The sequence below is a fragment of the Silurus aristotelis genome (assembly GCF_946808225.1).
Source record: "Silurus aristotelis genome assembly, chromosome: 1".
In the NCBI taxonomy this organism is placed as follows: Eukaryota; Metazoa; Chordata; class Actinopteri; order Siluriformes; family Siluridae; genus Silurus; species Silurus aristotelis.
In genome coordinates this window covers 29,398,904-29,411,716 of record NC_139574.1, presented here as the reverse complement: position 1 = coordinate 29,411,716, position 12,813 = coordinate 29,398,904, and the positions used below count along the sequence as shown (strand labels likewise).

At 41.2% G+C, this 12,813-nt stretch overlaps 2 protein-coding genes across 14 annotated transcripts in view; both read right to left on the bottom strand.

Annotated features, from left to right (window-relative positions):
* The window catches only part of LOC310720316 (transmembrane protein 65-like), a 35,402-nt gene extending 33,001 nt beyond the window's left edge, over window positions 1-2,401 (bottom strand). The window contains exon 1 of one of the 2 annotated variants that reach the window (XR_014531707.1): window positions 1,572-2,401. Coding sequence is in view for 1 of the 2 variants with exons in the window: in XM_083530816.1 (XP_083386942.1) it covers window positions 1,572-1,791 (220 nt within the window). In the remaining variant the exon portion in view is untranslated. The remainder of the gene's footprint in view (window positions 1-1,571) is intronic. The other variant, XM_083530816.1, reaches the window with a different exon arrangement.
* A 5,298-nt stretch (window positions 2,402-7,699) lies between these two features.
* Window positions 7,700-12,813, bottom strand: part of LOC310715956 (protein MTSS 1-like) — a 38,712-nt gene continuing 33,598 nt past the window's right edge. For 3 of the 12 annotated variants that reach the window (XM_083522677.1, XM_083522686.1, XM_083522681.1), the window contains exons 11-15: window positions 10,367-10,444; window positions 9,881-10,108; window positions 9,327-9,500; window positions 8,985-9,138; window positions 7,700-8,390 (exon numbers count right to left, since the gene is read on the bottom strand). In XM_083522677.1, coding sequence (XP_083378803.1) covers window positions 7,885-8,390; window positions 8,985-9,138; window positions 9,327-9,500; window positions 9,881-10,108; window positions 10,367-10,444 — 1,140 coding nt within the window. In that variant the 3' untranslated portion in view covers window positions 7,700-7,884. The remainder of the gene's footprint in view (window positions 8,391-8,984; window positions 9,139-9,326; window positions 9,501-9,880; window positions 10,109-10,366; window positions 10,445-12,813) is intronic. The other 9 variants (XM_083522682.1, XM_083522683.1, XM_083522678.1 and 6 more) reach the window with 3 other exon arrangements.

Genomic DNA, 12,813 nt, shown 5'->3' with positions numbered 1-12,813 from the left:
ACAACGCTGTTTCTGTCTGCTGATTGTAGATGATCCATTTACATTCATTAACAACACACATCAAAATGTTCCTAACACACCCTGGTACGTCCACATCGTAAATGTCATCATGATTATTCACTAAGACCGAAGCTTCAGAACACCACTATGCTTGTTAAAATTCACTTAGTTACAGATGCATAGAGGGACATATACTGCGTTGAAAGGGTGCATTCATGAGATAATTAAAGACTAAACAGAGAGTACACATATCATCATTAGAAGGTGCATCACAAATAGTGTATAAAGGGCATATAGAAAGTGCGGGAGTATTACAGGTTACATAAAATGCACATATTTTGTGCATAGAGGAAGCAGAGAGAGTGCATAGCGGATGCACATAAAGAGAATACAGAGGGTATACAGAGATATAAAGGCTGCATTAAAGAGTGCAAAAAGCTTAAAAAGAGAGCGCATAGAGATGTGTAGTGGAGGCATAGAGGGAGCATAAAGAAGTGTAGAAGGATGCATACTGGGAAAGAGGTATGAAGGATGCATTAGAAAGTTTATAGAGGACACGGTGAGAGAGAGTATTCCATGTACACATCGATCAGGCATAACAGCTCTAACCCATCGAGCATTAACAGCATTAACTTCTTCAGCAATTTGAGCTACAGGAGCTCGTCTGTTGGATCGGACCACACGGGTCAGCCTTCTCTACCCATGTACAACAATGAGCCTCTGCCACCCAGGACCCTGTCGCCGGTTCACCACTGTTTCTTCCTTGTAGCACTTTTGAGAGACCACTGCAGACTGGGAAGAGCCCACAAGAGCTGCAGTACATCACAATCACCAATTTTTCATCAACTTTGAGCACAAAATGTTTACTTGCTGCCTAATATATCCCACCCACTACCAGGTACCATGATGAAGAGATAAATTAGTGTTATTTACATGTTATCGCCACGGCTTGCTCATCAGGGATAAATGCACACGATTCACCTTAACTGTTGATTTCTGTAAAGCTGCTTTGAGACAATGTCTGTTGTGAAAAGCGCTATAGAATTAAACTTGACTTGATGTTACAATGTCAAAATGTTTTCCTGGTCGGTGTATAGAGAGTACATAGTGGGTGCATTAATGGGAGCATAAGAGGGTTCTAGTAGGCATAAAGAGATATAGCTGTGTAGAGATGGGGAAAGCCTAGGAAGTGCACATAGAGAGTGTATAACGGGTGCATAAAGGAAACATAAGTGCGCGTCCACTATGCAGCTTCATTATAAACGTATTCGGGGCGTGGCCAAGCAGATTAGCACATTACTGAGGGGGCGGGGCCAAGTTGTGTTAAAAAAAATAAAACAGTAAACGTGGAAAATTAGGAGTTCAGCCTACAAATGATATACACTGTACATGTCATTATACAGCGTCAGCTACAAATTAAACACAACTCAGAATATTACAAATGACTTGTGACATTAACGGAACTCCACACTGCCCTGAACCATAGAGAGAGAGAGAGAGAGAGAGAGAGAGAGATAGAGAGATAGAGAGAGAGAGAGAGAGAGAGAACGGTGTGTTGTTTGTGGACTCACCCTGCGCGATGGCGATGGACTCGAACCGGTGCAGTTCCCGCAGCAGGCACGTGCGCTCGGCGGGATGGAGGCCGTAAATGAAGTCTCGCGCACCCTGCGGCGAGCTCAGCGGATCCATGGGCTCCTTGCGCGCGTGCGTGCCCAGGTTAGAAACGGGCGCACACGACGGGCGGAGCGCGAGAGCCGGCCGCAGAACTCTGCGCAAACACGGCAACATCATCGCTCTCGCACACGCGCGTGCTCGGCACCGGGGTAGCGGGGACAAGAGAGGTGCACAGAGAAGCCTCGAAACGCTCTAGCACGCGCTGAGTGTGCGGTGGAGCCAGAGGCGTCCCGTTAACACCGTTACACACTCCGAATTAGCTCGACGGACCATCTACAGACCGGACTTATTCACGCGCTCTTCCGAAAAACGCGGCGATTAGAGAAAATGCTTGAAAAGACACTCAAAGAGCGGCATCTCCCATTCATGTCGTTTCTGCGGGAAAAAAACAACAACAAGACAGCCGCGCGCGCAAGCCGAGAAATATTCTCCCCGTGGAACGGGACTTGCTGTGTCGAGCTTTTGCGTAGCTATGACGACACTCTCATGACGCTTACGTCCACTTTACAGTACAGTCTATACTGTACCCGCCCACTTTCAAACGACCCTCATACCGGAAGTAAATGTATACTACAACCACACAAGACGCGTCTGTCAGCCATCATAGGAAGTGCAAGATCCGAACGTACACTGGATGACCTGAAAAGATTTTTTTATGATATGCATTGTTGACTTTTTTATTTTTTATTTTTTTACACTTAAACTGCACCATTTTTATCAGTCATTTTGTATTACTGATTATTATGATTAATAGTCTGTGTATTTGTTCATAAAATAAAATAAAAACTCCACAACACACTATATCTTCATCACACAGTGACGATTTAACATACAATCAGCTTTAATATCGCTGGCTTAATTAGGATTTATTATTTAAAAATGTGCCACATTAATAAATATAACGCGGTTTATTTTGCTTTACTTTGTAGTCTTCGACTGTCTCTGACCTTTCCAAAATGGCGACAGTTATAATTAGTAATTAATGATGCTCGAGTACAACGCGGGTGTTTATAAGACGTGTAGTTATAAAACCGGCGATTATTGTAAAAAAAAAAAAAAAATACACTAAATTAATTACACCAATAATTAAACTACTATTAATTACTAATACTAATTACAATTGTCTTTTGATTTTCAACCTCCTCCTTGGCCTTCCTCTTTTTCTCCTTCCTGGTTGCTCCATCCTCAGCATTCTCCTACCGATATACCCCATGTCCCTCCTCTGCACATGTTCAAACCTTCTCAATCACACCTTCCTTACCTTGTCTCCAAAACGTCTTACATGCACTGTCCCTCTAATAAACCCATTTCTAATCCTGTCCATCCTCGTCACTCCCAACGAAAACCTCCACATCTTCAGCTCTGCTACCTCCAGCTCCACCTCCTGTCTTTTACTCAATGCCACTGTCTCCAAAACATACAACATTGCAGGTCTCACCACAGTCCTATGAACCTTCCCTTTTACTCTTGCAGATACTCTTCTATCACAAATCACTTCTGCTATCACTCTTCTCCACCCACTCCACCCTGCCTGCACTCTTTTCTTCACTTATCTAACACACTCTCTATTACTTTGCACTGTTGACCCCAGGTACCTGAACTCCTCCACCTTCTCCATCTCATCTCCCTGCAACCGCACCACTCGACTGCTCTCCCTCTCATTCACACACATGTACTCTGTCTTACTCCTACTGACTTTTATTCTCCTTCTCTCCAGCGCATATCTCCACCTCTCCAGGCTCTTCTCAACCTTCTTCCTACTCTCACCACAAATAACAATATCATCCGCAAACATCATAGTCCAGGGAGACTCCTGTCTGACCTCGTCCGTTAACCTGTCCATCATCAGTGCAAACAGGAAAGGGCTTAGAGCCGATCCTTAATGCAGTCCAAACTTCACCTTAAACCATTCTGTCACATACTTCTCTGCTACACCTGACTTCCGCATACAGTACCACAACTCCTTTCTTGGCACCCTGTCATACGCTTTCTCTAAATCCACAAACACACAATACAACTCCTTCTGACCTTCTCTATACTTCTCCATCAACATTCTCAAAGCAAATAATGCGTCTGTGGTGCTCTTCCTCAGCATAAAACCATACTGTTGCTCACAGATGGTCACCTCTTCTCTCTGCCTGGCTTCTACTACTCTTTCCCATAACTTCATGGTGTGACTGATCAACTTTATTCCCCTGTAGGTACTGCAGGTCTGCACATCTCCCTTATTCTTAAATATCGGTACCAGCACACTCCTTCTCCATTCCTCAGGCATCCTCTCACCTTGTAGCTTTTTGATATGTACAAACCAGCCATTAGGGTTGCACAAGCTAGTGCACTCTTGATGCCGGTCAAAAGCCCAGATAATTGGGGAGGGTTGTGTTAGGAAGGGCATCCAGCGTAAAACGTGCCAAATCAAATATGCAGATCACAAAACTAAAATTTCATACCGGATCGGTCGAGGCCCGGGTTACCAATGACAGCCACAAGTATTGTTAGCAACAGGGTACCAGTAGAAATTGGGCTACTGTTGGCCAAAAGAGGAGAAGGAGAAGGAGAGGAAGGAGATGGGAAAGGAAAAGTAAAGGAGAGTGGAGGTTTGGGTGGGCACATTAAATTATTATGTGCCAACGTGAAGCTGGAAAAATTAAAGGGTTGATGATAAATGTAATCAGTGCTTATGCTCCACACATGGGCTGTGAGATGGAGGAGAAGGAAAGATTCTGGAGTTAGATGAAGTGGTAGAAGGTGTACCTAGGAAAGAGCAATTGGTGATTGGGGCAGACTTTAATGTTGGTGAAGGAAACAGAGAAAAGGATTTGTAGCGATTGACAGAGCTAAAGATGTTGAGATGCTCATTGGGAGTGACAAGAATGGACAGGATTAGAAATACAAAGTGAGAGATGCGTGATTGAGAAGGTTTGGACATGTGCAGAGGAGAGACATGCGGTATATCAGTAGGAGAATGCTGAGGATGGAGCCACCAGGTAGAGAGGAAGGCCAAGGAGGAGGTTAATGGATGCGGTGAAGGAAGACATGCAGGTAGTTGGTTTGAAAGAGGCAGATGTAGAGGACAGAGTAGTATGGAGACGGATGATCTGCTGTGGCGACCCCTAATGGGAGCCACCGAAAGAAAAAGAAGAAGAGGATTTAGAAGACAAGATAGTGTGGAGATCCGCTGTGGCGACCACTAACAGGAGCAGCCAAAAGAAGAAGAAGCCTTTTGATATGTACAACAATCTTGTCGATATTGAGATATGAATAAATATAAAGTGTAAACAGTGCCACCCAGTGGGCACTACAGACAGGTACAATGCATTACACCAGGAGTGCCCAAACTTTTGTCGTATGAAGGGGCAAAAATCAAGCTTGGCTGAAGGCTATGAGTCGAAAATAAATGTCGCATTGCACCAAATACTATAAATAAAATTAAAGTTGTCATGGCTCCTCTCATTCATGATTTCACAATGTTAAATGGTAAATAAATCATTGCGTGCTTTTAAAAAAGAGGCAGATAAAATTTAGAGATTAAATGGAGTAACACACATTTATATATGATGTCAACAAATGACATCATATATAAATTAGCATATAAGTTTAAAACATGAACAAAATTATATATTAAAAAAAACTGCACATATTTATACAATGTTTCATTATCTATGTATTAAGCATCTAACCAATGAGCCGTTAAAAAAGTTAACTGTTTATGTATCAAATTGTAAACTATTTATGACTATTTAAACTATTTATATTTCAGAAAGACAATGTTAAATCTTATACTGCATTTATTAGAACAGCATTGCTCTATATTAGAAGAGTCTGGGTCCTGAACATTTGAAAAGATTTTGCATATCATGAAACATAAAATGTAGAAATGACAAAGAAGCCCAGTCTGTGTCCTAATAAATCCGGACTAGAATGTATTTATTTATTGATGGAGACTTTAAAGCACTTTGTAAGTGTGTGTGAATAAAAGCGTCTGCCAAATGTCATTAATGTAAATGTATTTAGCTAGCCGGTTACCAAATGTATTAGATAGACAGCTAACTAACAACAACCCTGTAATTTCATTTAAAGAGAAAAAAAGACAAAGCCATAAACTGAAGGAATAAAGTATTTAATATGTCAAAAAAATATAACAACATTTTCATTTCAGCTTTCAAACGAGCTTTTCTGTCACCAGCTGACAAACCTGGTACTTTAGCCTGCTAGCTAGTCAGCAAGATGGCCACCTAGCAAGCTAGCCACTTATTAAACCGACACACATGTACAGTTTAAACTAAACAAATCCAAGCACAATGCTCTCTTTTACTCAGTGTTGTGATGAAGAGAGAAGAGAATTATGATTTATTTAATCCGCACACAAATATTACAGTAAGTAAGTAGTAGTAGAGAGAGAGAAAAAAACAGCACCAAAATAAAATAATATGTAATGAATTCTGTAAGTTAAAGATGACAAAACTTCACTTGTGTTTGCTTTTTTAAACAAAATAAAACTATATGAAATGAACCTGGACGTGTGTGTGTGTGTGTGTGTGTGTGCTTTTCTACATGTTTAACCTCATAGTGTATTAACATATTATACAATATTTCACAGAGAAAAGTACGGGATCTACTTTACCAAGCGGATGAATAAATTAAAAGTCGCTGTTCGGCCCCGTCACTATTTACAATTACTTTGTAATTTTTTATACAAACATAATTTTTTTGCTAATAGCGGTTGAGTTTAGATTATTTTTAGCACAATAATTTTATTAATAAAAAAACATAAAAAACATACTGTTAGTATTGTAGATTATTATATGGTTAATGAGAATATGTTCAAAATGTTGTATTATATGTAGAGAAAAAGGTAAAATAAAAAAAACAAAACAAATAAACAACAACTTTATAACACTTTATAAACTAAACCTTTTCTGTCATCATGACAAATACTTACTCTATCCACAGATCATTGTTTTGAAGAATTAAACAGGACATCAGTTCACGTCCTATAAAGCGATGAGCGATGCAGTGATACAAGCAATACACAAAACAATAATAATAATAATAATAATAAAAAAAAAACAGGAATAAACTGTATTTTCTGAACTGTAAGACACATTAGTGTTGCAAAACCTAATACTTCATTAATGTTGTCCTTATGATTGCAGATTAGCTATTAGCCTAGTTATAGCAGCATCACTTAAATGCTTAGCTTTTTAAATCAAATAATGCAGAATTTCTCGAGTAAGAAAACGCTGTTTTCTACACACATGCAATTGCTGTGTTTCAATCAGAAGCCAGGTCCCTCAGTAGGCAGCCTCTCTGGGCCGCTCATGTAGAGATTGTTTAAAAACATACATTAATCGCTCGTTTTGTACGTTGTTAGTGTTTATTTGGCAAGTAGTAAACTAGTAGAAAATCGTTGTTTGGTTAAATTTATTTGTCTAACATAACACAACATGAAAGCTCGTACACAGTAACTAGCTTAACCACAGTCATCTAACTAAAATTTCAGATGAATGACAACACGTCATATATATATTTTATACGTTTGATACCGATTGTACATATTAACTCAGTTTACGTAACTGTGTTACTGCGGGATGAAAACAAGACACCAGAAAGAAACTACATGCTAACATCATAAACAAATGTATCTCTCTTCAATTAGTAATTATTTGAAACTGGAGTATCAATCATATCATCATAATCATCACGTAGCTGCATGCAATTTAGTTTTTGACGTCTTTTTTATCAATTGAAACTAAAAGTTAGCATTTTTCTTTACTGTTCTCTAAAGTGAATTAATACGTTGACTCGATTAGCGTTACAAAGCTTTGTGGAGTGATAAACTGAATAAGACCAGTTTAGTGTTAGACATCGTTGGACAATTAGGCTTTGGTAAAGACGGTTACTATGGCAACACTAACAGGGCAAACACTAAACTGCGCTACCCCTGTAGGGGGTACTCAAGCACATAACTGGAAGTAGAAAGTGCTGCTACATTAGAGTGACTTATATACTGAGGTGGTGAGTATTTTATTTTTTTTATGTGGAATTTCAGTGTGCTTATAGTCCAGAAAATAGGGCACCAAAGAATGTTTTGAAAGAAAAATAAATTAATGACAGGAGCGCTGGTCTCTTCTTTATTAGCCAAGTGTAAATGTAGTGTGCTCTCCACTCCTCTGTTGCCACACAAGCATTCCTATACCTGGACTTATATTATGGGATGCGTGGTGCTGAGCGGTCGTTGGTGGTGGTTTTCTTCAGTCGGACTCCTCTTCTAATGGACTGTAGCATGGTGTCTTCCTCTTCCACAGCACCCTCATGCCCTTCATAGGCAGCAGACAGGGGTGGGGGGTTAGTGGACGCTTGACCGCTCCACGACTCCACCGGCAGTACGGATTCCGGCTCCATGTCATCGCTTGGCTCCACTTCTTCATTAGGTTCAACTCCCATGAAGTCGGGTACGGTGGGGGTCATGACAGGGATGACGGGGGTTTGGATGGGGACAGGGCCAGTGCCCCGGCGCACAGAGGGTTTGGTGGAAGGGGTGCGGCGGATGGTGGCCACGCCCGGGACTGCAGGGACAGAGGGGATTCCTGCAGTGGAAGCGGGACGTTTGGTCTGGAACAGTTTGCGGTAACTCTGGCCGAGGTCGCTGTTCCGTGGGACAGTGGAGGATTTATCAAAGTCTGGCTGCTCGGAGAAATAATCGTAATCGGACACTGTGGGGAGGAAAGAGATGGAGCTCAGGTATGACTCAGGAATTAATGAAATGTATTACACTGAGTTTTATTTTGAGGTCATTTATATGACCAATTTCTTAATCACTCCTCTTCCCTCCCTGGCTTCTTTTCTCTCTTGTTATTCTTCTCTCTCTTTTCTGGTCACTCAATTTCTCCATCTCATGCATTCTTCCCTTAATTCATTTGTCCTGTGCTTTTCTTCCATCTTTTCTTTCCCTTGCTTTACTTCATGCCCTCCTTTTTTCCATCTTTTCTTCTTTCTTTCATAAATTCCTTCTTCTCTCTCTTCTTTCTCTTTTTAATTCTTACCTGCCTCACATATTTCTTGCCGTCCTTCCTTCTCTCCATCTCTTATCTTATTTCTCTCTTCTCTCTTTTCACAATTATTTTCCTACTCTCTTTTTTGTTCCCTCAAATCTTTCATCTGTCTCCTTTACCTTTTACTCCTTGCTAATTTTGTGCCACCTACCACCCCCCACCCCACCCCACCCCATCCCTCTCACACACACACACACACACACACACACACACACACACACACACACACACACACACACACACACACACACTGACCCTGAGAGGGGATGGTGTCCTCAGAGCAGCAGGGTGTGGTACTCTGAGTGCTGTATCCACTGGAACATTGGAGTGAGTCTCTGCTGGAGCGCTGAGCATCCAACTGCAGACCACAAGATAGAGCCAAAGCCAAATCCTGCTGAACATGCACTTCCTAAACACACACACACACACACACACACACACACACACACACACACACACACACACACTATACCATTATCGTCTGTTTTACTTCATGAGATTTCGTTCATAATTGTATAAATAAATACATAAAGAAATTCACATGGTTGTGTGTAAAGACAGACAGATGTATTTTAAGGGTTATTATCAGACACTGACATGACTGACATGTGGTGTATTAGAGATGCTCCTGGTTAACTGATTGTCCTCCGGCTGGGTGGGGTTTAAGGTCGGCTGGTATGAGCCGTTTGAATCCAGCGCCTCCTTTGGCTCCTTTTTCTTCCTCAGTGTGTTCACCATAGGCTGATCATATGGGCCTGGTTTTGCCCAGTCCTACATCCACAACATTATTATTATACCATTAATACACAACGTTGTATTATTATTATTATTATTATTATTATTATTTTTAACAACAATTTTGGATTTTACTGTATTCTCAACATTAGCCACTGGGTGGCGACCTTTAACTGAGTTGTCGGCCTGATTGTTTTGTAAATGCTTCACTATACCAATGAAGCCTCTTAATTTTACTTAATCAGTTACTCTTGATAAAAACCATGAAGTAGCTAAATGGATCACAGTTTGTGAATCAGTGTTCATATGTCACTGTGACTTGCCAGTGAATCAATGTTTCGGGCAGTACGTCTCTCTAAACCAGCTTCAATCAGTGAATCAGTATTCACTCTTAGGGCAGTGATTATGATACAAACCTTCCAGCTGGGGATCTTGGAGGATGGGGGGAGCATGCCAGGGGTCAGCGTGGAGTAATGGGGGTAATCAGGTATCAGTGCTGAGCCCGGTCTCGACCACGACCTCAGAGTGGAGGAAGAGTATGAAGGGGAAGAGGAGGGGGAGGAGGTATTTGGAGGAAAGGGGAAGACCACTCCAGAAAGGTATGGGGCCTCTGCAGGGTCGTAGTGGTCGTAGCCGTTTGACAGCTGAGTATGGTGAAGTGGACGGATGACAAAAAACAAATGGGAGAAAGAAATAAAAATAAAAGCATGAATGAATGAACAAAGCCACACAATAAGACTGAGATGAAAAAAAGGCAAAATAAAGCAGCATGATGCAAATAATATATTACAAATACAAAAAAGGATCTGATAATGGAGGGAATGTCCAATGGGAAGTGGCCTAATTCACGAGAAAGTCAAGAGGAAGTGGCACTGGTGGGCAACGAGCCAATCAGCAGTCACCTTTTCAGTGGAGAAGCTGCACTCGCTGACCGACTGAGCTGATTCAGAGGAATCCGAAGAAGCAGAGCTGGAAGGCAGCTGCATACAGCAGACAGGATGAACAGAAGACACGCCCACAGACACACCCATACCACAGACACAACCACACAACAAGGGGAAAAGAAGAGAGCACAGAGAATGAAAACAAAAAAAGTGTACCAGCGAGAGAATGAGGGAGAAAAAAAGGCATCAGGCACACAGACAAAGAGACAGAGATCGAGTGAGAAAGACAGAGAGAGAGGGGGAGAGAGAGAGAGAGAGAGAGAGAGAGAGAGAGAGAGAGAGAGAAAGACAGAGAGAGAGAGAGAGAGAGAGAGAGAGAAAGACAGAGAGAGAGAGAGAGAGAGAGAGAGAGAGAGAGAGAGAGAGAGAGAGAGAGAGAAAGACAGAGAGAGAGAGAGAGAGAAAGACAGAAGCCACAGGTTAGATGCATGGAAAGCCCCGGAAGCAGTAGTGTTAGTGCAAGATATCAGTGTTTACATGTACACAAATAATCTGATCTGTATTTGGGGTTGAGAACAAAAGTAAAAAAAAAAAAAAAATGATAAGATGCTATTTTATAAATGATCTACAAAACTTGTAGAAGTGAAAATTAAAGAAGTGTGTACCACATTACAGCAATCCAAAACACTGCATAATCAAAAAATCATAATAATTCCCTCTCACTCTCAGATGCAATGCAATGTGTGACAAGGTGCAATCTTAAAAGTCATTTTTAAAGAGTAAATCAGTCAAAATGTCCAAATGATCAAAAGAAACTTAAACTAATCAAGAGCAATAGAAACGCTGCTTCAAACAAAACGTTTTGAACTGTAAACCTGGACTTTTCTGGACATCACAAAATTAGATTTTGCAGTTATCAGATTATTGCGCACACGTAAACACATTAGCAAAAACACATAGGTCAGATTAAACAGCCTGAGCAGACAAAAACCCCCCCCAAAAAACGCAAATGTCTGTTTTTATCTTCTTTAGCAGCACCAGATTCAGAATCCTAAACCCTGATCTTCTTCTTATTTTTTTTTATACTGAGAAACCACATAATGCCAATGTTTGAGATGACCTCAGAGTGAATAATGCATTCAATCCCATTTCCTTCGGCGGTTAAACTCACTAGGGCCACTTTTTGAATTTTTTATGAGGCTGAAAAGACCCAAAGACACCAAAAACACAGCGACACGTTCAGTGACTGTGAGCTGAAATCGCAAGGCTTTGTGAACGGCAAGGGGAATAAATGAGCCCCTACATAATTAGAGTCAGACTTGGCCTCTTTTTAAAACTTGGAGCCAAAAACACCAACAAGGAAAAGAATACGCAGACAAAGAATAAGCGCTCATGTCCCCTTTAGCTTCCTGTCGTTGTTAGCTCGGTTGGTGTGATTAGCTAAACTGTCTATTTGTGGTGGGAGCTGAGCTGGATTCGGATCATTAACGTGGATATCGTAGCAATTAGACTGGCCCTTGTGAGGCCAGGGAGTCCCAGCGGATCATGGGAAAGTGGAGATCGACATGAGAGCAGAAAGGAAAAAAAAAAAGAAAGAAAGCTGGGGGCCGAATGGAAGTCTCGTAAAATCTGGCTAGCAGTTATAAAAAACCTCAGTCTTAAATAAATAAATGTAATGAGCTACAACAGACACAAGTAAGCACACACACACTTTTACATTTTGAAGCAAGGTCACTAGGGGCGACTCGAGTCTGAGGACCTCGTTCTCAAATGATGAAGGGAAATGTACTCTGGATGAACCCTTCAGGTGTACAGGATAAATGAAACCCTGCTGTTTAAATGACTGAAAATAGGGCTGTGTTCCATTCAGTTACATGTTTGTGCACTACATTTATACAATTTTCACACTAAATTGAACATACTGCATGTATATAATACATACAAAAAGCCATCAAGTATCTTACACAGTATCTTAGTTGAGGTTAGCTAGGTTTCAAGTGAACTAAGCTAAGCCGCATACACTATATTGCCAAAAGTATTAGGACACCTGACCTTTCCTGCCACATTCTTTTCCAAACTGTTAACACAAATCTGGAGGCACACAATTGTACTTTGTCTTTAGAATTTTGCATTCACTTGAATTTGGAAACCCAAACCTGTTCCAGCATGGCAATGCCCCTGTGCACAAAGTGAGCTCCATGAAGATCTGCTTTACATGCTTTGGAGAGGAAGATCTTGAGTGAGCTGCTGTAGAGCTCTGATCTCATCCCTACTGAACACCTTTGGGATGAATGTGAACGCTGACTGCACCCCAGGCCTCCTCACTTCACCTACATCAGTACCCTCCTTTACTGACACCCTTATGGCTGATGAACACAAATGTCCACTAGCACACACTACAATCTAGTGGAACATCTTAACAAAAGAGTGGAGGGACTAATAAGAGCCAATTGGGACTAAATGTG